The 26,204-nt window shown below is 38.8% G+C and overlaps 1 protein-coding gene across 1 annotated transcript in view; it reads left to right on the top strand.

Moving 5' to 3' along the window:
* ELN (elastin) overlaps window positions 1-26,204 on the top strand; it is a 118,987-nt gene that overhangs the window by 26,897 nt on the left and 65,886 nt on the right. Inside the window, exons 2-9 of the mRNA XM_082247988.1 lie at window positions 7,099-7,170; window positions 7,606-7,662; window positions 9,891-9,923; window positions 10,462-10,668; window positions 11,532-11,573; window positions 23,480-23,563; window positions 23,997-24,035; window positions 24,595-24,645. Of these exons, the coding sequence (XP_082104114.1) occupies window positions 7,099-7,170; window positions 7,606-7,662; window positions 9,891-9,923; window positions 10,462-10,668; window positions 11,532-11,573; window positions 23,480-23,563; window positions 23,997-24,035; window positions 24,595-24,645 (585 nt within the window). The remainder of the gene's footprint in view (window positions 1-7,098; window positions 7,171-7,605; window positions 7,663-9,890; window positions 9,924-10,461; window positions 10,669-11,531; window positions 11,574-23,479; window positions 23,564-23,996; window positions 24,036-24,594; window positions 24,646-26,204) is intronic.

Here is a 26,204-nt window from a genome sequence, read left to right as displayed (position 1 = left end):
CAACAATTCTGGAATTCTTAAATCCTCCAGGGCGCTAGTAATCAAACACACACCTCTCATGTGGGGTTGTGGTTATTTGTTTTAACCCCGTCAGCGTGCAGCAACCTGCCAGGCATTTTTGCATTAACTACTACAGTGCCAAAAGGCACATTTAAGCAAAGGTATCTTTTAACTAGAATTCTGCCAAATATAACTGTACAGCTTTAGCATGCAATAATGCAAGAGAAAGCCTGGACAAACTTCCAAAATTCTGGGAACAGACAATTCTGGGAAAGTGGACCAGTAATCATTCATACTTAAGCATCAAGACAGAGCTAGATTTATTCAGTCACTAATCACACATTTCCAAGTTGTCTGTATGCTGCTCCAAAGGAATGTATTTCTTAGGCAAGAGGAACCGTTTAGTACTTCTCTCAATGAAATGATGCAGATAATAGAGGTAAGGTTCATCTATATTTGGTTATCTGGCAAAAAAAAAAGAAAAAAGAGGCTTTAAGTTAATGGCCATTGTAGTTCACCATCATTTATTGACAATGGAGTCAATTGATAATGTTGTACTTTTAGTTAAAGCATAACGCTAGTCAAAAATAAGTTAAAAATTGAATAAAAGATCAAATAAAATCAGATTTTGCTGAAAAAGGGATCATTAATTCAGACACTTCCCCTGGAGTAATTTCTTTCGGCAGCTAGATGTCCTCAGTCTGGTAGCCAGTATCATTCAACCTACTTCTTCAGAGCCAAGGTTGCCTTGGATCAATCCACCCCAGCCTGTAATTGCCCAGTAAAAGAAGAAGATGCACAGTGATGAATTTATTAATCTGTCCCTTTGCTCTTTCCCCCAATCGGCGTGTCTCTTGTCAGCAAATTAACTGATTGGCTCCTTGTGTTGCTTTTTACTTTCACACTTCAGTCCTGCTGAACAAAGACTGCAAGAGGCCGATACCAGGTCAAAATCAGCTACTTACACTGCTTGCATTTAAAAAGCAATATATAGTGATGTTTGAATGAATACAGATCTACATTAATTGGTATCATTTATATCTGCTTAGAGTTCAGCTTTACCTTATTTGCACTGTCATTTTCTTATTTTGTTACCTCACAAATCAGTCTTCTAAACACCTACCAAAACCTTCCCGAATATTAACAGTATCTGCTTCTTGGTAGCGTAACATATGGATCATATCTATATAAATCCCTTACACTGGGCAAACGACTCACCAATAATCCCACTACACGTGAAATAACCTGCAGCAAATGTCTGCCTTTGAGATCTGCTCTGATATCATAAAACCATCTGTAGAAAATGTGGAAGAAGCAATTTTTTTCAGGACATTCATACTCTGTCAATATTAAAAGTACTGGAGCAAAAAGGGAATCTTTTATACTGCATCAAGATATGTCCCAATAATGTCTGCCCTGAGCACTAAAAAGTATACACCCGTAGAACCTAAGGTGCTCAGTGGATTTGTTTCCCAGCATGAACATAAAGGGGTTCATCTACTAAAGGCAAATAGACAATGCAGTTGCTCCAGAGGTTAGTAAATAAGGTAAAGCTTCCCTTTGCAAAAAATACCCAATCACATGCAAGGAAAATGTAAAAGACAGCATTTTTGCTTGCACATGATTGGATGATGGAAGTCAGCAAAATGTCTGCTCATTTAATAAACTCTGGAGCAGCTGCTCTTGCAAAGTGCACAGTCTATTCGTCTTTAGTAAATCAACCCCAAATTGTAATTTTTTAGTATTTCCACTGTGTCCTTATGTAGGATTATAGATATTCTCTATAATAAAATGTATAAATAGTCAAAATTATTTTTTTCTAGGCTTTGCCAGAATAAGAGAAGATTCGAACAGCTGTAAATTGTTATAGCTGTCTCGGTTCCCAGTGGGTAGATTCACTTTTTCTATTTGTCAGAAAGTGAAGAGTAATTCAACATGTTAGCATTGTCACCAAAGCAGGAGGTGACAGGAAATCTTCCAAAAGGGAAATTTTTTCTCATCTCCTGTTACAGTATTTTTAAGGGCTAAAAGAATGAATGAATACTTGCAGAAAAATATGTATTACCACCTACAAATGGTCTTGATACCTAAATTGACCATGTTTCTATGCTGAGATTTTCTACAGCTATAACTAATGTCACTAAAGTGTGCTCTAAGTTGTCCTTGGATAGGAGGAATTGGTAGATGCCTCTAGTACCAGATTATCCCGTGGGAAACGACAGTTATTTTTTAACCACTTTACCACTAGAGGATTTTGCTGTCTTACGTCTGAGCCACTTTTTGCGATTCGGCACTGTGCGACTTTAACTGACAATTGCGCGGTCCTGCGACGTCATACCCAAACTAAATTTACGTCCTTTTTTTCCCACAAACAGAGCTTAGTTTTGGTGGTATTTGATCACCTGTGCGATTTTCACTTTTTGCGCTATAAACAAAAAAAAGAGCGTAAATTTTGAAAAAACAATAATATTTTTCACATTTCTTTATATGAATTCCCCCCCCCCCCAAAAAAAATGTAAAAATCAAATTTTTTTAAAATTTTTGGCCAATTTGTTTTATGCTACATATGTTTGGTAAAAAAAATCACAAAAAGCGTATTTTGATTGGTTTGCGCAAAAGTTATTGCGTTTACTACCTAAGGGAAAGATTTCTGTTATTTTTGGTGTTTTTTTTTTAACGAGTAATGGCGGCGATCTGCGATTTTTTTTTGCGGGACTGCGACATTGTGGCGGACAGATCGGACCCCTGACTGACATTTTTTACACTTTTGGGGGTACCAGTGACATTACTACAGTAATCAGTGATATATATATGCACTGTTACTGTAAAAATGACACTGGCAGGGAAGGGGTTATTTTTATTGGAGAGGGAGAGGTTAATGTATGCCTGGTGCTTACTAACGTGTGTGGGGGGAGGTGACTGTGTGACACAAGGACAGATCCAGGGTTCAGCTATGCTGAACCCTGCAATCTGACCCTGCCTGTCACTTAGGAGATCCGCCAGCTTGTGTTTACACAAGCAGGCGGATCTCCACACTCGATTCCCCGACGATCGGGGAAGAGCAGCGGCGATCGCCGCTGCTCCTCCCCTGGCCCGACTCCCACTGTGACTGAACACAGCGCGCGCCGCCGAGAAGGGGGATTGTCTGGCGACGTAGGTCTACGTTGCCAGACGATAACCAACCACTTTGCCGCAGTAGTGCTCGAGTGAGCAGACGGCAAGTGGTTAAACAGTAAAGTGAAGAAGAAAGTGATTTGACTTGCACTGGGAATGTGCAGAGAGTCACTGGAGACAGAACATCTCATAAAAAGGAAGAATATTTCCAACAAGAGGATTGGTTAGTCAGGGGTATTTACCATATACATGACATTATTATTAGTATTTCTTTATTATAGGTACTTTGTAGTGCTGTCAATTTACGCAAAGCTTTACATATACTATATATTGTACATTCACATCAGTCCCTGCCCTCAAGTAGCTTACAATCTTGTCTCTAACACACATTCATACATACACATGCTAGGGCCAATTTATACAGGAGCCAATTAACCTACCAGCATGTCTTTGGAGTGTTGGAGGAAACCAGAGTACCTGGAGGAAACCCACGCAGGGAAAACATGCAAACTCTAGGCAGATAGTGTCATGGTTGGGATTTGAACTGGCACACCTAGTGCTCTTAGGCGGAAGTGCTAACCACTTAGCCTTAGCCTTAGCCTTAGATTATTTGCTACTATACAGTACATTTAGGAAGGTAATGCAGTTAAAACAGGATACGAATAGAGCATGTATCTCAATCTCAGCTTTGTCATCTTTGGAATTTTAAAGTAAAGGTGATATGACTTGCATATGAGAACTTAAAGTGATTAGTGTGAGAAGAGTCAGAATGATATACAGTGGCAAAAGGACAGTCGGGTGGTTTAATGATGACACTGGAGTCACCCATGCATGAAAATCAAAGGTGGAGATTTATTAAAATTTCTGCACACAGAATCTTGGGCAGCTGTGCATAGTGACCAAACAGCTTCCAGGTTTTAATGTCAAAGCTTACGTGAACAAGCTGAATTTAGAGGCTAATTGGTTACTATGTACAGCTACACCAGATTCTGTGTACGTCGGTTTTAGTAAATCTCCCCCATAGGGTACTTAAAGTGGTTGTACAGCCTTACATATGCCCGGTGAAGTGAATAGCCTCAGGTGATACACAGAGATGAAACACATCTTCCTACATAGGTTTTTTTTGTTTATGTGCAGTCTTCTCTTCCCTACACTCCTTCAAAAGGGCAGAAAAGTATTCAAATCTTTCTTCATCTGTCAGGAGCACAGAGGAGGGGGCGGAGAGGCTGCAGTAACAGTGAGTGAGAGCTGATTGGAGGAAAGGCACACACCCCCTCCACACAGCAGAACCGACCCCCCATTGCACGAATTTATCTCATGTGTTGGGATAACTTCTCAGAAGTTGCTGATAACAGAGGAACGAAGCATCAGAGAGAAGCAACACTTAGAGATTTGTAGAGAGACAAGTAAACACTACAGATATATGTGCTTTGCTCAGATTACATGACTGAAGTTTACATCCACTTCAGGGGAACATGGGAACAAAACAATTATTGGAAATAAGTGTAAAATTTAAATTTGTCATATTTCAGCCCTGGATTTTAGTGTTGTACTACAGTCCTGTGACATTTTAACTTGAAGAATCTCAGTGTAGAAAGAGAATATGCACGTTATCTGTATCAACCTGGAGTTAGAGTAAATCATTTTATTTTACAATCCCTTTTCTGGGAACCTTATGCCAAAATTACATGGTCCCAGCACATACATATTAATTTGTTGTGATAATAATATTTAATATGTATTGATCTTCAGGAACTGATATGTAGCTGCTGGCTCAATATATCTACATATAGACTGGTCCTTTTAGTCCTACCTTATTCCACTTCCTTCCCCCACCAACATTCTCTTTTTACAATCATTGTGCAATAACGTCATAAACAATAGATGAGAACTGAACTGACAGAAAGATTGCCCATGATGTTATATCAGAAACAGCTTGATTAGCCGTCTTGATTACTAATTTAATAAGCATGCACAGCTTCACAGCAACCATGAAAGGAAAACAAACAAAAGCGAATCCAAAGGCCCACAAAGCATGAGCAGAGTTACAAAGCAAATAATCTCTAGAGTTGGGGATGTGCTGTTATTCTGACCACATCCACTGCTTGGCTAGCATCGACTGTGCTTGAATTGTATTAATTATCTGCCCACATGGTAAATCAATTTTTCAAAGTTGAGCAAAACATGTGTAACATATGTTTATTTACGTGATGTCTTTACAAGGTTTTTTTTTAGGTTTTGTGTCTGTGATTGGTATTCGTAAAGGTATCCTTCACGCATTATTCATTAAATGGTACTCCAACATTTATACCCCATTTCTTTTAAAGGGGAACTGAAATCTTGAAGCTCTGACCAAAAAAGACACCCAGAGGACATAAAAATAGCCACTAGTATTGCCTGTGGCCCAACTGCAGCTGATGTTTCCCCATTACTAGCTTGCCATGCCTTGTTCTTCACTGTGGTTAAGTAAAGGGAACAGTAAACAGTGCAGTAGCACACATCACCAATTCTCACTTTCCTGAGACTAGCAATCAGACGCAGCAGTGGTTTTTAGAGCGCACACTGCAGATGTTGGCAGGACCTAGGGCAAAGGTATCCAACCTGAGAGAGATCACACACACGGTCCTGGATCTTGAATTGTATTTTGTATATTGTAATAAGGTTAGTAAAAGGTGAATACAGACAGTTTCTCTGTAGACAGTTACATTAGGTGCTCGTTCTCAAGTAACACATGGTTGGGTGTTCATACAGTTGATAATATAACACTCAATAATGGCACGGTATTGCAAGGTAGCAGTAGCACCAGGCTTAGCCTTTATTTCCACTGGAGGGGTGGCAAACTGCAGTATATTGAAATTACACTTTACACTGCTTAAGAGAACCCCATTGGTCCTGAAATTGGAATGTTCACTGTAAACAAGAGATGTCCCTGCATTGACCCTAAACTTTCAGGCACCTCCACCTGTACTGTACTGTACTTTATTCTCCTCAACAAACATGGTCTTTGTCCCTCACCTACCACACGCTACAGGCACACCAGAATGGAGCAGGCATCCTATTTTATAGAGTTCCACACTAAGATGGCCAACAGAGGTCATAAGAAGTTGCAGCTTCCAATCAAACAGCAGCAACCTTTATGACAACTACAGTCTCCAAAGGAACAATTTTCCTCATAAGACTTCTCTCTGTCTGTACAATGGTACAGCACCACCTGCCTACAAAGATATACAGCTATGAGGCTCTAGTCATCATCACATGCCAGAAGGTGCCCTGTTATTTTTCAGGAGGGGTTCAAGATGAAAATAATATTTTCACGGTAGTGCTTGGACACAATTAAAGAAGAATTCCAGGAATAGCATTGTTGTACCAATGTCATTATGCTTATACCATTCTTGCGGGATCCTTCTAGAAGTTGGTCATCACTAAAGTAGACCCCGCTGAGAAGCTGCCCTGCTGCATTCTGAACAAATGAGGTTGGCCACTCAGTACGATCATCATTCAGAGAATGCTTTGCTGAATGTGTAACAAACCAGGGCAAAAAAAAAATGTAATTATTTTTATATGCTGAACATGTCCTTAATCCTAAGAATTTAGTTCTGTGTTATAGAATTGCCAACCACCAACTTCATGATTTGGAGAACAATATAATTTTATTTTATATATATATATATATATATATATATATATATATATATATATATATGTCATAGAGATGCTCAAACAATACTCTTGGGAAGATAACTACATGCAGGGCCGGCTTTTGGGGTGTGCAAGCTGTGTGGCCGCACATGGAGCCATGGGCAACAGGGGCGCCGTGCGACCATCACAGCTCACAGTCAGTATTTAAATATATATATTAAAGGGATGACAGGTCATACAAATATAGAATCAGTATCTGTTCATCTGAACTGCATTTAACAGGACAATTTTGTTTTAAGTTTTTCAATTTTATGGAATTATAGAGTTCTGCCTTTATATCCACAGGTGTCCCTGGTGCAGGAGTAGGTGGTGTAGGCGGTCAATATTATCCAGCAGGAGGTGCTGGGGCATATCCAGGTAACAAACTAAAACACTTCAATCTGTAGTAAAACACTGTAGTGTCACAATATTGTCTTCAATGTGTTTAAAATTCCCATTAAGTGATGTGTGAACTGCATTGGGACATTTACCCTTGTTGCATAAGGCTGCAGTGTAATACAATATTTTGTGTGACAAAACATGACCTGACATTTTGTTTTTCCAATACAACAGGCACAGAAAAAGATTAAAATTAATTTTCTCTTAAAGGCTTTATAGCATGTGCTATAGGGAAAGTGTAATACATCCGCCTTTATGTATTAGTAAAGAAAAACTTTCCTTACAAACCCATTATTATTGGTGTTATGAAGACTGTCTCGTAGATCTATCTGTCTATCAATGCTGTATAATGGACAGTTTGGCTATATATTAAAACTCATTTTGACATTTTTATGTTTTTTCTCTCAAAAACAGGGGCTGGAATTGGAACAGGAGGATTTGGACCAGGAGCAGTAGGAGGACAAGGAGCAGGTCAGTATTTTTATCCAATAAATGATATCAACATATGTCTAGGAGTACTGGAATCGCCATATACAGCTATCATGAGTGTTTAATGAAATAGAATGAGCATGCGTTGCTTATATAAAGATGGACTCCTCAACATAAGTCTGTATGCCTATGAAAACAGTATGTAGTTTGTCTTCCTCCAGCATTCATCATAGCATTCTATATATGCAAGTATATGAAGCTCGTGTTGTGCAGAAGAACCTAATCACTTCTGTACAGACAACTAGGCAGTGAAGAGCATGGCAGGGTTTCTCAGACCACAATACAATTACAAATGGTGGCACATGTAAACCCCCAATAAGATCATAGGGGTTTATTTACTAAAGGCAAATAGTCTGTGCACTTTGCAAAGTGTGGTTTAACTCTGCAAGAGCAGTTGCTCCAGAGCTTAGTAAATGAGCAGAAGCTCTGCTGACTTTATTATTTATCAAATATTATCAAACAATTTCAGTTGCACATTTCAATAAAAGCTCCTAGTTTTGACTACAACCCCTGCATTAATCAACCATAAAATATGTATGTGAAATATATATATTTACAGAGAGTCCCCTTATTTCATTATATTTAATTATATTTAATTACAATTATTTTATATTTGGACCTTGGGGACCTTTTTATTGATTTCAGCTTTCAGTTGGAATTTGGCAGCTTAAAGTAAAATTAACGGCTCCTATATGGCATTCATAAACAAAAAGTACCAAATACAGCTACTATGAATTGCTCAATCTTTACAAAGCAAACAACAAAGTTATTTCTTCACTGTACCAAATCCTCATTGATTTGTCTCCCACTTTCCCCTTCCCAGACACTACAGCTCACAGTGGGAAGGTCCCAGCAACAGAGGCAGTACTGTCATTACAGAAAGCAATGGGCAGGACTAGGTTTGGCCAGGTGCTGATCGATAAGCTACAGCAGGGGCATCAAAGTGGCGGCCCTCCAGGCATTGCAAAACTACAAGTCCCACCGTGCCTCTGCCTAGAGAAGTCATACTTGTAACCGCAAAGCATCATGGGAATTGAAGTTCCGAAACAGCTGGAGGGCTGTCAGTTTGACACCTGTGAGCTACAGGCTTGTTAATCTACAGTGAATATGTTGATCGCCATGGCCCCTGCAACAATTTTTTCATCCCATTCTAGTGCAAGCAAGCACAGTCTGAAGGAGAATGGCAACTCCATTCTGAATTCAGGAGCAGTGCAGCATTGTTGCCACACTGTCACAAGAAAGCTGTATTAGGTGTACTTCACTGGGAGGTTCAAGAGGTATTCATGGAACTTTGCAGGGGGACAAAAAGAAAAGTGTAAGTGCAGATGTACTAATAATTAAAGTGTTACTAAACCCACAACAGTAAACTCAGTCTGCAGTAAAGCATGCTTGTTATACTCACAATGGAACCTAAGGGGTTAATCCGCACTGTGTAAAAAGGCAGTTTGATCCTGCATGCACAGATCCTCCTCTTCTTGCATTGTCCCCATAACATGTCCGGATAAAACAGTTACTGGAGTCAGGATGCACATACTCAGTTTGGTATGTATTGCTAGATATTTTTTTCCTTGGGAGGGTGCATGTGATCAGCACAAGACCAATTATCACTGTCCAGACAGAGGGTCAGGGTCCTGCATCCTGATAGGACAGCCAGTGCAGTATGAAAACTCCACATACAAGCTTTAACCAGACACTGATACAAGTCATAAGATTGCTATATACTGCTAATGAGAAAAGGTATTTATCCATTTGTATTTACTAAAATGATTGCATTTCTATGTTCTGTGTACTGTGGGAGACCAGATATAGTGAATGCAGAGTCCTGGGTTTAGTAACATTTTAAATGCTCCAGCACATGCTCCAGCACTTTCAATGCTCCAACACATTTGTTTTTTTAATGGGAGGCCGTAGTTCTACTTTAATATAAAGACAGATTACAGGCACAAAGGGTTTTGAAAAAAGCTTTTTTAAATAATTAATTTAATATTAATTTGAATGAAGCTGCCATGTTAACCATACCCATTCTCCTTACCCTGTTATCCCACCCATTCTCCTTACCCTGTTATCACACCAATTCTCCTTACCCTGTTGTTCTTAGGATGTTCCACACTACTGACTGACCCTTCGTTATATAAGAATAGTTGGTGTGCTAGTATATGTTTCATGTATGTTTCATTTGATAAATATTAACAAATATTTTTTTCTCCTAGGACTATATCCTGGCGGAAAACCCCCCAAACCCGGTAAGTAAGGGTATCTAGATTTCTACTGGGGGTTGTAGGCATGTTCTAAGTGTGTAGTTTTCATCGTAGTTCTCACCATGGTGATTTAATAAACAAGGCATGGTAAACTGTGCTATTTCATGTTTCATAGAGAGTACAGGAACCTTCTCATAACATTACAAGTCCAATGATTAACTCATAGTATATTGATACATTGCTTTATTCCCAAATGTAAGAAACTAGAGAGCTCTGTAATAACTTTCTCTCCGTGTGGAAAGCCAAGCAAAACATAGCTATTTGGACTTCAAAAAATAATGAATATGTAATTATCATAGTATTTTCATTACTGTCAATGAATTAATGGCACAAGGGAACTATAATTACCTTCTTCTATTCTAAGTCTCAGAATGTATGCTATATCCTTTTAATAAGTCAGTTTTAATACAGATGTTTTCAGTGTTCTTTTTTTTAACCCCATATTATTTCTATGACATGACCATAGCCAGAAATACAGAGAAAGCTTTGAAATATTACTTATGCCAATGTCTCTATGTGACAGGTTTTGGAGCCCTTGGAGCAGGAGGAGTTGGAGCTGGTGGCCTTGGAGCTGGTGGTCTTGGAGCTGGTGGCCTAGGAGCTGGCGGTCTAGGAGCTGGTGGCCTTGGAGCTGGTGGTCTAGGAGCTGGTGGCCTTGGAGCTGGTGGTCTGGGAGCTGGTGGCTTAGGAGCTGGTGGCCTAGGAGCTGGTGGCAAGCCACCAAAACCAGGTTGGTTGTAAACTTAATTACCATACAGCTGCAACACACAGTTTGATCCTATAGGCATGAAAAATATAATAATAATAATATATGTATGTATTATAAATGCAGAACAATTCAGAAAGCATATTGAAGAAAACTACAATGTACAATACGTTTAGTAGAAAGGAGAAAAATTATATGTATATGTTTACACTGTAATTTTTTATTTTTTTTATTTGAGAAATATACAAAGCAACGATTGCATCCATATGTTTCTACTTCATGTTTCTAAGTGAATCAAAGCAAAAAGATTTCAATATAGAGCCTTAATAGTATAGACCCAGCTTAATAAGCAGCACCAGTTGTCATTTCAACATATAATATGGGCACATTAGTCTAAATTTTTGCCTAATGCAAAAATGAAAGTGTATTAAAATAAAGTATACAAATAGCAACCATCTTTTATTTTCCCAACTGTCCTAATCTAATTGATTACTATAGCTATGATTAACCAAACTGTGTTGCATTGCTTTGCATATAATCTCTGCCATTTTAGTTACCTAACTATGTATCCCTTTTGGTGGCATAGAGCAATATTTTATTTTAAGTCTGTAAGTTTATGTATTGATATTTGTATTCTACACCATCTAGCTCCCTATAGTAATATTCTAATCTATTCAAAGCATTGACACTGGGTTGCAAGGAAATCTGTATCAAATAATGTTTAAAATGTGTGGTTAGCATATAAATATGCAATGTATATTTTTCACAGCCTTTGGTATATATCAAATAAATGAAACACATCATAACAATGCATTTAAACAACTCAGAGATTTAATAATACTTTAATAAAATATAGTCATTACACCATTGCCTTTTTCTCCCACCAGGTTATGGGCCAGGAGGCATTGGAACTGGTGCAGGTGGGCTTGGTGAGTAGACTTTCCCACTTCAGATTGTGCTTTGATATTAGGTTTAAATATTAATTCCATAACTATAATAAAGCTGAACTCCAGACAGATATAAAAGGCCCACATGAAGGCAGCTCTGTAATGATTAAAAAAAAATTTTTTTTTTGTTGCTACTCATGTAAATGAATGAACTTGACCATCTTCTTGCAATCCCCAGTATAGCAGAACTCAGACTGTTAGAGGGAGGATTGTGCGTGTCACATGCATGTTCACTAACATGGAAACAAGCCCATGGTAGAAAAGAGCAGTGTGAGCAGAGAGATGCCCTCATCAGTCTGCTCCTTCACTGTCCATAGGATGAGATGGTATCAGCAGTGTTATCATCCTTTTAGCTGTGATGTCTGGCAGACTGTATAAATCACAGGAATGAAGCAATAATCCTTTGGAAGGTGAAATAGTCCCCATATATGAATTTCATTTGTGAATATTGACGTTTGCCTGGAGTTCGGCTATAAATACATGCTTGCTTTTTCTACCGTACAGTAAAGATACTAGTATCAATTTTATGAATAGTGTTTTTGTTTTAGATTCTATTATTATTTTTTTTAAATTCATCATACAAAGGACTTCCTTTCACGTTTACAAGGCTCAAGTGCTCAAGAGCAGATTTACGAACAGGCATGACTTTTGTCCCTCTCTTTCTTCTGTGTTCAGACTAGCTGTATAGGGTTTCCATTAGAAAGAGTCAGAAAGAAAACAGCTCCTGGTGTGCTCTGACTTTAAAAACCAAAAATGTTCTTTGAATCCTGAGCTACTGATAAATATATATACAGTATATGTATATAATGTAAATAAAATTGACATAAACCCATTACAGTTTCTCTCTAAGGCCCCCATTCACACAGCCAGATTGACCTAGGTGTGGAAAGTATGTTGTGAAATGTACACAGGAGCCACTGGGTTTCTGGACAGCAATGACAGGCTGACAAGGCCACAGCTATCCACCAGTGCTCGGATCACAGCCATTGATTACCTGTGGTTTGGGACAGATGTTCATCGCTGGGCACAAATAGTTTGTATCCAGGACTGTCCTTAACCCTAGGTAAGTCCCCCCCCCCCCCTGTGCAATTATTTTCGAACACTGGCAGACAGCTGTGGCCACTGTCAGCCTGTCATTGCTGAGCTCAATTTCAAAGGGTGGCAACACAAAGATAGGCTTCTTTATAATATCTGTTATTTTTTTCTGTATTAAAGGAAAAAAAGCTGTCAAACTGCTTGCACCCTCTCTTTAAAACAAAGAAAAAAACAACAGTAAATATAAATTAGAAAAATTGAGTCAAGTAATAACAGGTCATGCTGTGTAAAATATATGGGGAGTCTGGTGGATACAAAACTGGAAGCAATGCATACAAATAAAACAGTAATAATGCAACTGCTTACTGACCAGCAGTGTACAACCACTGGTGCTTTTCTAGGTGCTCCAGGGGCGCAAAAGGGAGAAACAAAGCCAGCAAACGGCCAAGGTATGAAGATTATCTGCACATGGGAGCATAATGTGCAGATGACTACTGCAAAATGCCCAATGGATGTGAAATATTTCACTTGAAATCTTTCACTCTTGGCAAATTCTAACCAGATAATTAAGACAAGATCTTACTTCTGTTCCCATACTACATTTATGAAATACAGTATGAATGTATATTTGAATACTTACATAGCACAATACTTCACTCCTGAGGGCCTTGACCCCTACGCAATTTAAATTTCTCCAGTTAGTAATGTACTGTATCAGGTATGGTGTAGTGTGACCAAATGCTTTGTGCCAGTCATAGTTAAGAGCTGTATGTGGCCCTCAAGATCTGAAGTTGTGCAATCTTAGTATCACTACCCAACTGCTTTCTACTTATTGAATTCCTTCTAACTTTTCCATGTTTTCATTTTTTGTTGATACCGTCAACTGTTATTTTGCCGGTTTTCAATTCAAAATTATATGTAGATTTAAAATGTATATATATGATTTATAGATTTGTAGATTTATATATATATATATATATATATATATATATATATATATATATAAAAAAATGTATATATATATATATATATATATATATATATATATATATACATATATATATACATACACTATATTGTCAAAAGTATTGGGACACCTGCCTTTACACGCATATGAACTTTGATGGCATCCCAGTCTTAGTCCGTAGGGTTCCATATTTAGTTGGCCCACCCTTTGCAGATATAACAGCTTCCCAGTTAAGAGCTTCCCTCTACCGGAAAGGCTGTCCACAAGATTTAGGAGTGTGTCTATGGGAATGTTTGACCATTCTTTCAGAAACGCATTTGTGAGGTCAGGCTCTGATGTTGGACTAGAAGACCTGGCTCACAGTCTCCACTCTAATTCATCCTAAAGCTGTTGAAGTCAGGACTCTGTGCAGGCCAGTCAAGTTCCTCCACCCCAAACTCGCTTATCCATGTCTTTATGGACCTTGCTTTGTGCACTGGTCCAAATCATTTGGTGGAGGGGAGACTATGGTGTGGGGTTGTTTTTCAGGGGTTGGGCTTAGTCACATAGTTCCAGTTAGGGAAACTCTTAAGGCGTCAGCATACCAAGACATTTTGGACAATTTCATGCTCCCAGGTTTGTGGGAACAGTTTGGGGATGGCCCTTCCTGTTCCAACATGACTACACACCAGTGCACAAAGCAAGTTCCATAAAGACATGGATGAGTGAGTTTGGGGTGGAGGAACTTGTCTGGACTGCACAGAGTCCTGACCTCAATCCGATAGAACACCTGTGGGATGAATTAAAACGGAGCCTTCCGGCCCAACAACAGTGCCTGACCTCACAAATGCACTTCTGGAATAATAGTCAAACATTCCCATAGACACACTCCTATACCTTGTGGACAGCCTTCACAGAAGATTTGAAGCTGTTATAGCTGCAAAGGGTGGGCCAACACAATATTGAACCCTACAGACTAAGACTGGGATGCCATTAAAGTTCATGTGTGTGTAAAGGCAGGCATTCCAATTTTGACATTATAGTGTGTGTTTATATATATATATATATATATATATATATACACTGTATATATGTGTATATATGTGTATATATGTATATGTACATATTTATATATATACAGTACATATATATATATATATATATACACAGTATATTTTTTTAAAATATAATTTATATAACCCTATTCTAGTTTCTCTTTAGTGCCTCATTCACGTGACTAGATTGACTGTGGTGTGGCAAGTATGTTCTTGGGAGTCCAGGGCTGTGGCCAGGAAGCCTATACAAAGCAATGACAGTCTGGCAACTGCCGCAGTTGTCCGCCAGCGTTTGAATATAATTGCACAGCCAGGGATTAACCCTGGACACAAAAAGTTTAGGCAGAGGGACAATCACCAGTCCCAAACCACACTTAATCCCTCCCTGTGCTATTACTTCCGAATACCGGCATACAGCTGTGGTCACTGTAAGCTTGTCATTTCTTTACACAGTCATGCCAGCCATGTATGTCCATACGCACATGGACAAAATCATTTGCAAAACATACTTGCCACACCACAGCTCATTGACTGTGTGAATGAGGCCCATGGTTTTAGAAATGCTGAGCGATGAATTTTTAAAGATGGCAACACAAAGATGGGTTTGTTTTTAACATCTGTTATTGTGGGCTGTTATAAATGAAAAAGGCCAACAAACAGCTTGCAAATTCTATTAGCAAAAAATAAAATAACTGTAAATGTCAAGTAGAAAAATGTAGTCCTGTAAAGACAGGTCATATTGTGCAAAATAAGTTGTGCTTACAAATAAAATAATTAGTTATTAATGCAACAGCCTACTGACCAGCAGTGTAAGTCCACTGGTGCTTTTCTAGGTACTCCAGGGGCTCAAAAGGGTGAAGCAAAGCCAGCAAAAGCCCCAGGTATGAAGACTATCTGCACATGGGAGCGTAATGTGCAGATGCTACAGCTAAATGCCCAATGGATGTGAAACATTTCTCATTAAATATTTCACTCTTGGCAAATTCTAACCAGATAGTCAAGTCAAGATCTTACATCTGTTCACATACTTCATTTATAGACCAATATACTGCAGCACTTCACTTCTTGAGGTCATGGCCTTACACAGTTTTAATTTCTCCAGTGGAATACTTAGTAATGTGCTGTATTAGGTATGATGTAGTTAATTGATCAAAATGTTTGTGCCAGACATAATTCAGAACTGTATGTGGCCCCCCTCAAGATCTGGAGTCGTGAAATTATGATATCCCTACCTAACTGCTTCGTGATTACTGAATTTCTCCTAACTTTTCCATTTATAATTTGTTGTTGACATTGTCAGTAGCTTTCTTCATCAATTGTTCTGTTGCCTATCTGCTTTACATGATGAAACAAACATTATATGCTTAATAAAAAGAAAATTAAAAAAATAAATAAAATATAAATATAAAATTGATATAAACCGATTCTGGTTTCTCTTTAAAAGAGAAGTTCAGGATTTTTTTTTTTTCAAGAATTATACTTACCCAAAAAACACTGCTGATTACTCGGTTCTCAGAGGTGCGTGAACAGAGAGTCAGTCACTGCTGTCTGCTCTGCTCCCACACTCACTGGAGTGCTGGGCTGTGAAGGGATTAGGAACAGTTGGCTCAGGCTCTAAGCGACTAACTGAGAGGCTAAGCCAGGTGGCGATCCAGAGTTGTGGGTGGATTCCGACCATATTGTCGCAATCTTTCCCCAGCCTGAACTAGCGATCTTTGGCTGTGCTTTTCCTTTAAGTCCTCAGTCACATGGCCAGGTAGACCATGGTGTGGCAACCATGTTGTGAACAACTGCACCCAGGAGCCCAGGGGTGCCCAGACAGCTGTGGACAGGATACCGATACAAAGCAAAGACAGGTTGACAATGGCGGCAGCTGTCCTCCACTGTTGGATGTAATCTCACAGCCAGTGATTACCTGTGGCTAAGGACAGATGATCATCTCTGGACACAAATAGCTTAGGTCCAGGAATGATAATCTATCTCTATTCTCTAGGTAGCCTCTCCCTGTGCTATTACTTCTGAACACCGGTGGACAGCTGCAGTCACTGTCAGCCTGTCATTGCTATGCACAGTCCTCCCAGTCATGGCTGTCCATACACACCTGAGCTCTTGGGTGCTGTCGTTCACAACATACTTGCTGCACCACAGTTGATTTGGCCATGTGAATGATGCCTAAGGTTTTAGAAATGCTGTGCTCTGAATCTAAAAAGATGGCTGCACAAAGATAGGCCTGTTATTATTATGGTATTATAGGCTGTAATAAAGTAATTGTAAAGGCACAGTTTTTTTTTTTTTTAAATAACAAACATGTTATACTTACCTACACTGTGAAATGGTTTAGCAAAGAGCAGCCCCACTTCAGCTCTTTTCGAGTCCCCTGCTGGCGCTCCTGACCCCTACCCCTGGTCGAGTACCCCCATAGCAAGCAGCTTGCTATGGGGGTGCTCCTGCATGCTCGTTCCTGAGCCAGCTCTGTGTGTACATTGACACTAACATCATAGCTCGCCTCCCCCCCCCTCCTCCCCACTTTCTACTCACTTGCTGCAATTGACAGCAGCCGAGCCATTAGGTCTAGCTGTTGCATCTCTTTCCAATGAGGAGATAGAAAGCTGAGAGGGCAGCTGTTCTTGTGAACAGCACTGGATCGAGATCAGGCTCAGGTAAGTATAATGAGGGCTGGCGGGCAGGTGCATGCAGAAGGATTTTTTTCCGTTAACGAATAGAATGCATTAAGGTAAAGAAACCTTCTGCCTTAAGAACCGATTTAAATGAAAATAGCTGTCAAACAGCTTGTAACTTCTATAAAACAAACAGTAAATGTAAAATAGAAAACTAGTCCAGTAGGCTAATAGTCCAGTAATAACAGGTCATGTTTGTAAAATATATAGGGAGTCTGGTGGATATCTTAAAAAAGTGAAAACAATGCATACAAAAAAAAAAAATAGTTATCAATGCAACAGCTTACTGACTAGCAGTGTATGACCACTGGTGCTTTCTAGGTGATCCAGGGGCTCAAAGGGGAGAAGCAAAGCCAGTGAAAGCCTCAGGTATGAAGACTATCTGTACATGGGATCATAATGTCCAGATGATTACTACACAATGCCCAATGGATGTGAAACATTTCCCATTAAATATTTCACTCTTGGCAAATTCTAACCAGATAGTTAAGACAAGATCTTACTTCTGTTCCTAAACTACATTTATGAAGTATAAATGTAGATTTTTATACTTATATAGCATAATACTTCACTTCTTGAGGGCCATGATTTTGTTCACAGCTTTAGTTTGTCCAGTAAAATACTTTATTTATAATTTGTATTTGGTATGATGTCGTTTATCGACCAAAAGTTTTGTGCCAGTCATAATCCAGACTTGTATATGGCCCTCAAGATCTGGAGTCGTGCAATCCTGATATCCCTATGTAATTGCTTTGTGCCTCGTAACTTTTCTTTTTCCTATTATATATACAGTATATTTAAAATACAATTTACATAAATTAATTCTAGTTTTTTTTTTAGTTCTTTAAGGCTTCATTCACATGGCTAGATTGATTGTATGTTCCGAAAAATTGTGCCCCAGGGTCCAGGGGTGTGCAGACAGCTGTGGATGGGAAGCCTGTACAAAGCAATTGTAGCACAGACCCCAGACCAGGCTAATTGTTTGAGCCCGGGTTCCATTTCCTGTAAGGCTTACGGCAGCCAGGCAGACAGTATTTCACAGTCACTCAAGTCAGTACACAGCTGGGCTGATGTCTTTTTGTAGTTTTTTGCTGAATTAACTTGGTTGTGGTGGGGTTGAACCTTGAAATACTCCAGAATTAGCAAACATTTACACGAGGACGCCTATGACTATTTTGAACTACATGCAGGGGACCCCTTGGCAGAGGTATAACCTGAGTGAAAACAGTAGTGAGCTCTTCCAAAGGTGACAAAGACAGTTTCTAGGATCCTTATGGCTAGTACTCACTGTGCCCTGGGTACTATAGTGTTTTTTTGTAGTGCCAGTCAGTTTCTTTCCTGCACTGCTCCAGGAGGCTCAGGACAGAGGTCCCTGGGCTCTAGCTGGAGCTGGGACCCAAAAAAGGATTTCTTCTGTCCCCTGGGTTCTTTCAGGGGAACAAGGCTCTACTTCTCTAGCCCCTAGGTCATTTATAAACCTTTCAGCCCCCTGCTAGTCACTCCCCTGACAAGGGTTTGGCTGAGGCTGTTTGAATATTCAGGTCAGGGTCAGCCTCTCCCACCCACTTGCTGAAATACAGATGAAAGTAGTCAAAAGCAATTGAACACTGCTTCCCTGCTGCAGAGAAGCCAATACTAAGTTTACCTTAACTATAGAAAACTAACTAGGGGGTGCTACACAATGAGAGGCTGCCAATGGCCACAGCTTTCCACCAATGTTTGAAAGTAAGCCACAGCCAGAGATTACCTGCAGTTAGGGACTGATTACCCCTGGACGCAAGTAGCTTGGATACAGGGACAATCATCATTCCCTGTCCACAGGTAATGCCTCCCTGTGCTATTAATACAGAACACCAGTGGACAGCTGTGACCACTGTCAGACTGCCCTTGTTTTGCACAGTCCTCCCAGCCATGGCTGTGGACTTACACCTGGGCTTCTGGATGCGGTCATTCATGAGATACTTGCCACAAAACAGCTTATTTTGCCATGTAATTGAGGCCTAAAGGTTTAGAAATGTTGTGTGCTGAATTTCAAAAGATTGCAACATAAAAATAGGCTTGTTTGTACTGTAATATCTGTTATTTTTGGTATATTTAATGAAAATAGCCATCAAACAGCATGCAATCTCTATAAAAACAAAGAATAAAACAACAGTAAATGTAAAGTAGAGAAATTTAGTTCAGGTAATGCTGTGTAAAATAAATATAGAGTCTGGTGGATATTTGAAAAAGTGAAAACAACGCATACAAATAAAATATTTTGTAATTCATGCAACAACTTACTGACCAGCAGTGTACGACCAATGGTGCTTTTCTAGGTACTCCAGGGGCTCAAAAAGGAGAAGGAAAGCCAGCAAAAGCCCCAGGTATGAAGACTATCTGCACATGGGAGCATAATGTGCAGATGACAATGGCAAAATGCCCATTGGATGTGAAACATTTCTTATGAAATCTTTCACTCTTGGCGACTTCTAACCAGATAGTCAAGACAAGATCTTACATCTGTTCCCATACTACATTTATGAAGTATAATTTGTATATGTTTATACTTATATTGAGCAATACTTCACTTCTTGAGGGCCATGATCCTTACAAAGTTTTAGTTTCTTCAGTGGAATACTCAGTAATGTGGTGTATTAGGTATAATGTAGTTCACTGACCAAACGTTTTGTGGCACTCATAATCTAGATTTGTATGAGGCCCTCAAGATCTGGAGTTGTGCAATCCCGATATCCCTACCCAACTATGTTGTGCTTGTGGAATTCCTCCTAACTTTTCCAAGTTTTTTTGTTTTAACAAGTTGCTTGCAAAGTGTCTCATGGCAGTACCAGAAAAATCTTATAGCCCCACCCTTAAAAATGTGCTTCAATAGGTTTTTGGTGTTACTGTCATTGTCGCTTTCTTCATCAGTTATTCTTTTGCCCATTAGTTTTACAAGATAAAGCCTAGATTTTATGCATTGTAAAAACGCAAAGGAAAACTGTGGTGTGGTACATATTCTTTATACAACTGTGTCCAGGAGTCCAGGGGTGTGCAGACAGCTGCAGAGGGGAAGCCTGTACAAAGCAATGACAGGCTGACAATGGCCACCGAGTTCATATGTAATGGCACAGCCAATGATTACCTGCAGCCAAGGACAGATGGTAATCTCTGGACTCAAGTGGCTTAGGTCCAGGCACAATTATCAGTCCCTAACCACAGGTAATCCCTCCTTGTGCTTTTACTTCTGAACACCAGTAAACAGCTGTGGCCACTGTTAGCCTGTCATTGCTTTGCACAGTCCTACCAGCCATGGCTGTCCATACACACCTTAGCTCCTGGATACAATTGTTCATGACCTGCACAGCTGATTGGACCAAGTGAAGAGGCCTAAGATTTTAGAAATGCTGCGTGTTGGTTTTCAAAATAGGTCAACACCAAAGCTGACCATACATGGGTCAAACTACAAAAGAATTTACTAATGAAAATCGTAACTAAGAACTTTCTTTCGAATTTTGCACCATTAAAGGGCTGCAGCAATGGCCAATTTTTGTGCGGCCATCGAATTTGAATGTTAGGGCATGTTGGAAATTTTTGAAAAAAATAACGAAGTTTGTTAGGAATTGACCCATGTATGGCTGGCTAATGATAGGCCGGTTTATAATATAAGTTAGTTGGGCTGTATTAAATGAAAATAGCCATCAAACTGCTTTGCAACTTCTATAAAATAAAGAATAAAATAGTAAATATAAAGTAGAAAAATTTTGTACAGTAGAATAAGGTCATGTTGTGTAAAATTAAAAGGGAGTCTGTTGGATATTTGTAAAAGTGAAAAGAATGTGTAAAAATAAAATTATTAGTAATTAATGCAACAGTTTACTGACCAGCAGTGTATGACCACTGGTGCTTTTCTAGGTAATCAAGGGGCTCAAAAAGTAGAAGCAAAGCCAGCAAAAGCCCCAGGTATGAAGACTATCTGCACATGGGAGCATAATGTGCAGATGACAATGGCAAAATGCCCAATGAATGTGAAACATTTCTCATAAAATCTTTAACTCTTGGCAAATTCTAACCAGATAGTCAAGCCAAGATCTTACATCTGTTCCTATGCTACATTTATGAAGTATAAATGTATATTTTCATACTTGTATAGTGCAAAACTTCACTCCTTGAGGGCCATTATTTTTACACAGTTTTAATTTCTCAGAGGAAATACCGAATAGTAATGTGCTGTATTAGATAGGGTGTATTTCATTGACAAAAAGTTTTGTGTCAGTCTAATTTAGACCTGTATGTGGCCATCAAGATTTGGAGTTTTCAAATCATGATATCCTTACCTGACTTGCTTTGTGCTTATTGAATTCCCCCCTAACTTTTCCTAGTATAATTTTTTTGTTGGTACTATCGGTAACTTTCTTCTTCTTCTGCCTACTTTATTTACATTTGTATTTTTTTTTTGTATCTCTTTTTAATTCTACCATCTTGTCTTCAATGAACCTAAGTAGCCGTAATGTCTTTAGGCATATTATTGCCTTAGGGAGGAAAATCATTTCAGAAGCATCAATAAACTGATAATTTGTTTTATCATAGTTATTGAGCATGATAAAGCCTTGAAGACTTATCATTAAATGACCATATAATACTATTTGGGACTACAACATAAAAAATTGGTAATTTTCCTGAAATGTGGACTATCAAGAGTAATAAAATTATCAGAATGACCTTTATAGATCGACATTGTTATCATGTAGCCAAATCTGTTGAATGAATATGATCTTCTGTATCATTAAATGCAACAAACAATGCTCATTACACTGTACTAGACATCGGACTGAAACAATTAGGGGTAGACTGTTGGAATAAAAATGAGTAGTGCCGATTTTTTATCACTAAATCAATAAACTGTTTGGAAGATGGAGAGAAAAGATGCATTCCTAATTTCTCTGACCAACTTCAGGTTACAAAGCAGTCATAAACTGTTAAATGTTCATTATTTTTATAGCTCAATATGAGTATTTCAATATCCCAGAAGTAATGTCTACAGAAGAGTTGATAAAAATAAAGTTGGCCATAATGGTTGAGAGTTTGTAAAGTGATGTAATATTACAGTACATTTTGACTGATTTAAGAAAGGAGACAAGGCTATATAAAATGATTTCATCCAGGCAGTTGTTTAGGGGCCCAATGTGTATTTTTATGGATTACACAATCACTAAATAATTCTGAGATTCTTAAAGTTAATCTGATAAACCTTAATAAAACAACCGGATACAGGAGAAAATGAAAATGAGTGTTTATCCAGCACAATAATAAAAATACTGGGAATGGTTAGTCAGTCCATGCTGACATCAGACCGTACCATTGTGGTTTGTTTAACTTGGCTAGTTCCTGTTTCCTGACCTTTATCTTGCATTCATTTGAGCACATTAGTTTAAACCTGCCGTCGTGATTGGGTAAGAGCAGCCCAGTACACTTCTTCTGTGGATTACAAATGTTTTCTGATAAAGAATTCCGCATTACAAGCAGTGGATGGAATTTAAACTAAACTTCAAACTACAGCCGTTTATGTTTGGTTCCAAGAAATTCACAATTACTTTGGAAATTATAATTTCCTCAGCTCTAACAGACATGGCAACCATTTTCCCTGATTAGTCCCTAGAGGAAAACAGCTTGAATGCTTATGTGACCTAATGGTATTAATGTAAATTAATAAAAAAAAAAGACATCATTAAAAAAATTGAAGCTGAAGGTTGGTGACCAAAAATGTGATGGGACTAGACTAAAAAAATTAAATATAAACTGTTTACATTCTAAAATGCATTTTAGGTTTAGCGGTAGTGGTTAGTGTCACTTGAAAAAGGCATCTTTACCAAGTCTTAGATGCAATTTAAGCCTCACGTAAAGGTTTTGGATGCCATTTAACACATATGGACTTAGATATGTTTGTGCTCCACAATGTGAAGACAACTCTTACACACATAAAAACATGTGGACAACATAGACATGGACAATACATGGTCCACCAGCTGCAACACATGGAGACACATTGGAAGCTAAATATGAACCTTTCATATGAAGACAGCAGAAACACTCGATAGGTAGGATATACAGAGTCAGTAGATGCAAAGTCAGGAGTTTAAACATCTCTATATATACACTGTATTCTAATTTGCTTTTACCATTTTTATTTGATAGGTGGAGTTGGCGGTGTTGGTGGAGTTGGTGGCCTTGGTGGTGTTGGTGGAGTTGGTGGTGTGGGCACTGGTGGACTGCTGCCAGGTAAATAAGTTAGCTTAAAAAAAATGTCTGCCATGGTTCTTTACTTACTGACCACTCTATTCCTGACATTCATCTAGCTTACAACTAACATTAGTAATTAATTTTATTGATTGGGGCAGAGATCAGAGTCTATAATAAAGTAGACAATAGCGACCACCCACAAATAATCTGTTGCTGATGTAAGTAATGTCAATTAGAGTCTGTGTTAAAATATTGGGCACATGATCACAACTCTATGATAAGCATTAGTAAATAAATGGAGTTTGGGTGTTCATTTCCACCTTTAAATATCCAAAATGATAAATGTATTAAATCCTATATGTCAGGCAGGGATTGGATTTTCCTGGGTATAAATGTGGGTTGGCATCTTTTAAATCTAATGTTATCACCTGAGAGATTATGTTGAATAATTTGTCGTTATCCTTTTACAAAGGAGGTCTTGGTGTCGGTGTTAAACCAGGAAAAGGACCAGGTAACACATAGTGCTGTTTCATATACATATCACTATTTTTATTAATTTCATGTACAGTGTATTAAGGTGTCATATTTATTATAATACACTGCCAAAATCTCTGTTTTGCAAATTCTGACTTGTTTTAAATGTTCAAGCTTCAGGGCTGTTTACCTGTTTTTGACTTATTTACTTGGTTAGTCTCTGACCTGAATCATATAGCTATGAACCCACCACCCTCAAAAACAAGTCAGCAATGGCAGCTTCTGTATTTCTGCCATGGCAGATTCTCTTTAAGTATATTCATTACAGCTTTTCTATTTTCTTTACCTAGGACTAGAGCTGGCCATCATTTCTAAAAAAAAAAAGTGCTACCTCTGTCTTTCTATACAGTAGTTGCCTAAAATGCAAATGTAGTTTAAACTGTAATAGGCGATTGTGATCTCTTGTTTAGATATTCAGATAGTCAAATGTTGATTTGTACATTTGTGAAATCCTACAGTGAATGTTGTTGTACTAAATTTATTGTTCATGAATGTGTCATACGGTTCCCTAATGTTTGAATTTGACATCCTGGCAGGTGCAGGGATCCCTGGCTTGTACCCCGGGGGAGTGGTACAAGGAGGTGCAGGTCAGTGTCTTTGCTTCCCTTTCCTCTGTTCCCACCCTGTTCTGCCAGCTGCTCCCATGATATCACTTTATGAAATTTAGAACATTCCCAGGTGTTTTCTGAGTATAATGAGAAAAGATTTATGTAAAATAGAATTATGTAATATCATTCCCTGTCAGTTTCTGCCAACTGTAGGAGAATGCAGCAAAACAGCTAACTGGGATTAAATTACGTAAATCTACAATAGAGATTATACAAAAAAAACAATCTTTAAAAGGTATCCCCTTCCTGTTCTCAACATAACACACAACATGAATGAAACTACCAAAAACCTTTAGGGATATATTTATACCTTACCTTAGATTTTCAGATAAAAAAATGCTTGTGTTTGTAGTGCGCAAAGCACTGAGCGTCCAATTATGGCTATTTTGTGCCTTGCATGCAGATATGTGGCTTAAGTAATGAACAATTTAAAATACTGCCTAAAGTGGTTGTAAAGGCTGGACAGTTTTTAAGTAAAAAATGTCCCTATATCTGTATTGCCTCCTCACCCGCACTTATTCTTACCTGAGCCCAATCTCGATCTACCACTGTGCCCATGCTGTGCGGCTTTCTCTCCTCTCTCTGATCCCAGAGGCAGCAGTAGTAGCCATTTGCTCCTGCTGCTGTCAATCAAATTTTGTGAGCAGAGGGTAGGGCCAAGCAATGCTGTTTATGTCCATAGACACAGAGAGTGCAGCTCAGGATTGAGCCTGCAGGTGGGGCCCCATAGGAAGCGGCTTCCTATGGGGGTGCACCAAGAAGAGAAAGAGCAGAGAGCAAAAATGTGGGGGGGGGGGGCAGAGAAGAGGAAGTCTGGGACCACACTATGCAAAACCTTTGCACAGAAAAGGTAAGTATAAATGTTTTTTTTTCTTTTTGAAAACTGTAGCTGAACTGTCACTTTAAAAAAAACACACAAAATAAAAGCACTGCTATTGCTCACATACGTATGAAAAGTGCATGTTCTAAACAAAGAAGCATGTTAAATCAGGTTTGTGTTTTAGACATAGCCTTAGCCAGCATATATGTGCATGGGCACAGTCTTACTCCTGAAAACCATGCTCCTTGGGGTCAACTTAACAATGTTTTCACCCAAGATTCACATAGCTTCCAGCACATTTTTCTAATATGAAATATATTTTAAATATTTTTTTTAATCATGGGTGAAAGCTGTGTGAATTATGGGTGAAAACATTGATAACAAGGTTAATATTAACAGGGGGAAAAAAGTGGTTTACCTTAGTTATTAGGTCTCTACTCCTTATAGTGGTTCTAAAGGCGTCCATCCTAACACTAAAATCCCTGCATCTACAGGTATCCATGATCTAACACTAACCTATCTAGCAGAGGCTTAACTAGAACCTTCAGGGCCCTGATGCAAAAAACCATGAAGGGCCCCCCAGACCCCTGGCCGGGGCCCTTACCTTCAAGCCCAGGGCTCTTCCCACTAATCCTGGGGCTCTTTACACTCGTTGCATGGCCTTTTATTACGGTCCCACAGCAGGATTCTTTCACAAGTTCTGCAGTGGGCCCCCTTC

The sequence above is a fragment of the Pelophylax lessonae genome (genome assembly GCF_965119305.1).
Source record: "Pelophylax lessonae genome assembly, chromosome: 2".
Classification (NCBI taxonomy): Eukaryota; Metazoa; Chordata; class Amphibia; order Anura; family Ranidae; genus Pelophylax; species Pelophylax lessonae.
Note: the sequence above shows the minus strand (reverse complement) of the source record. Positions and strands in the feature narration are given on the sequence as shown.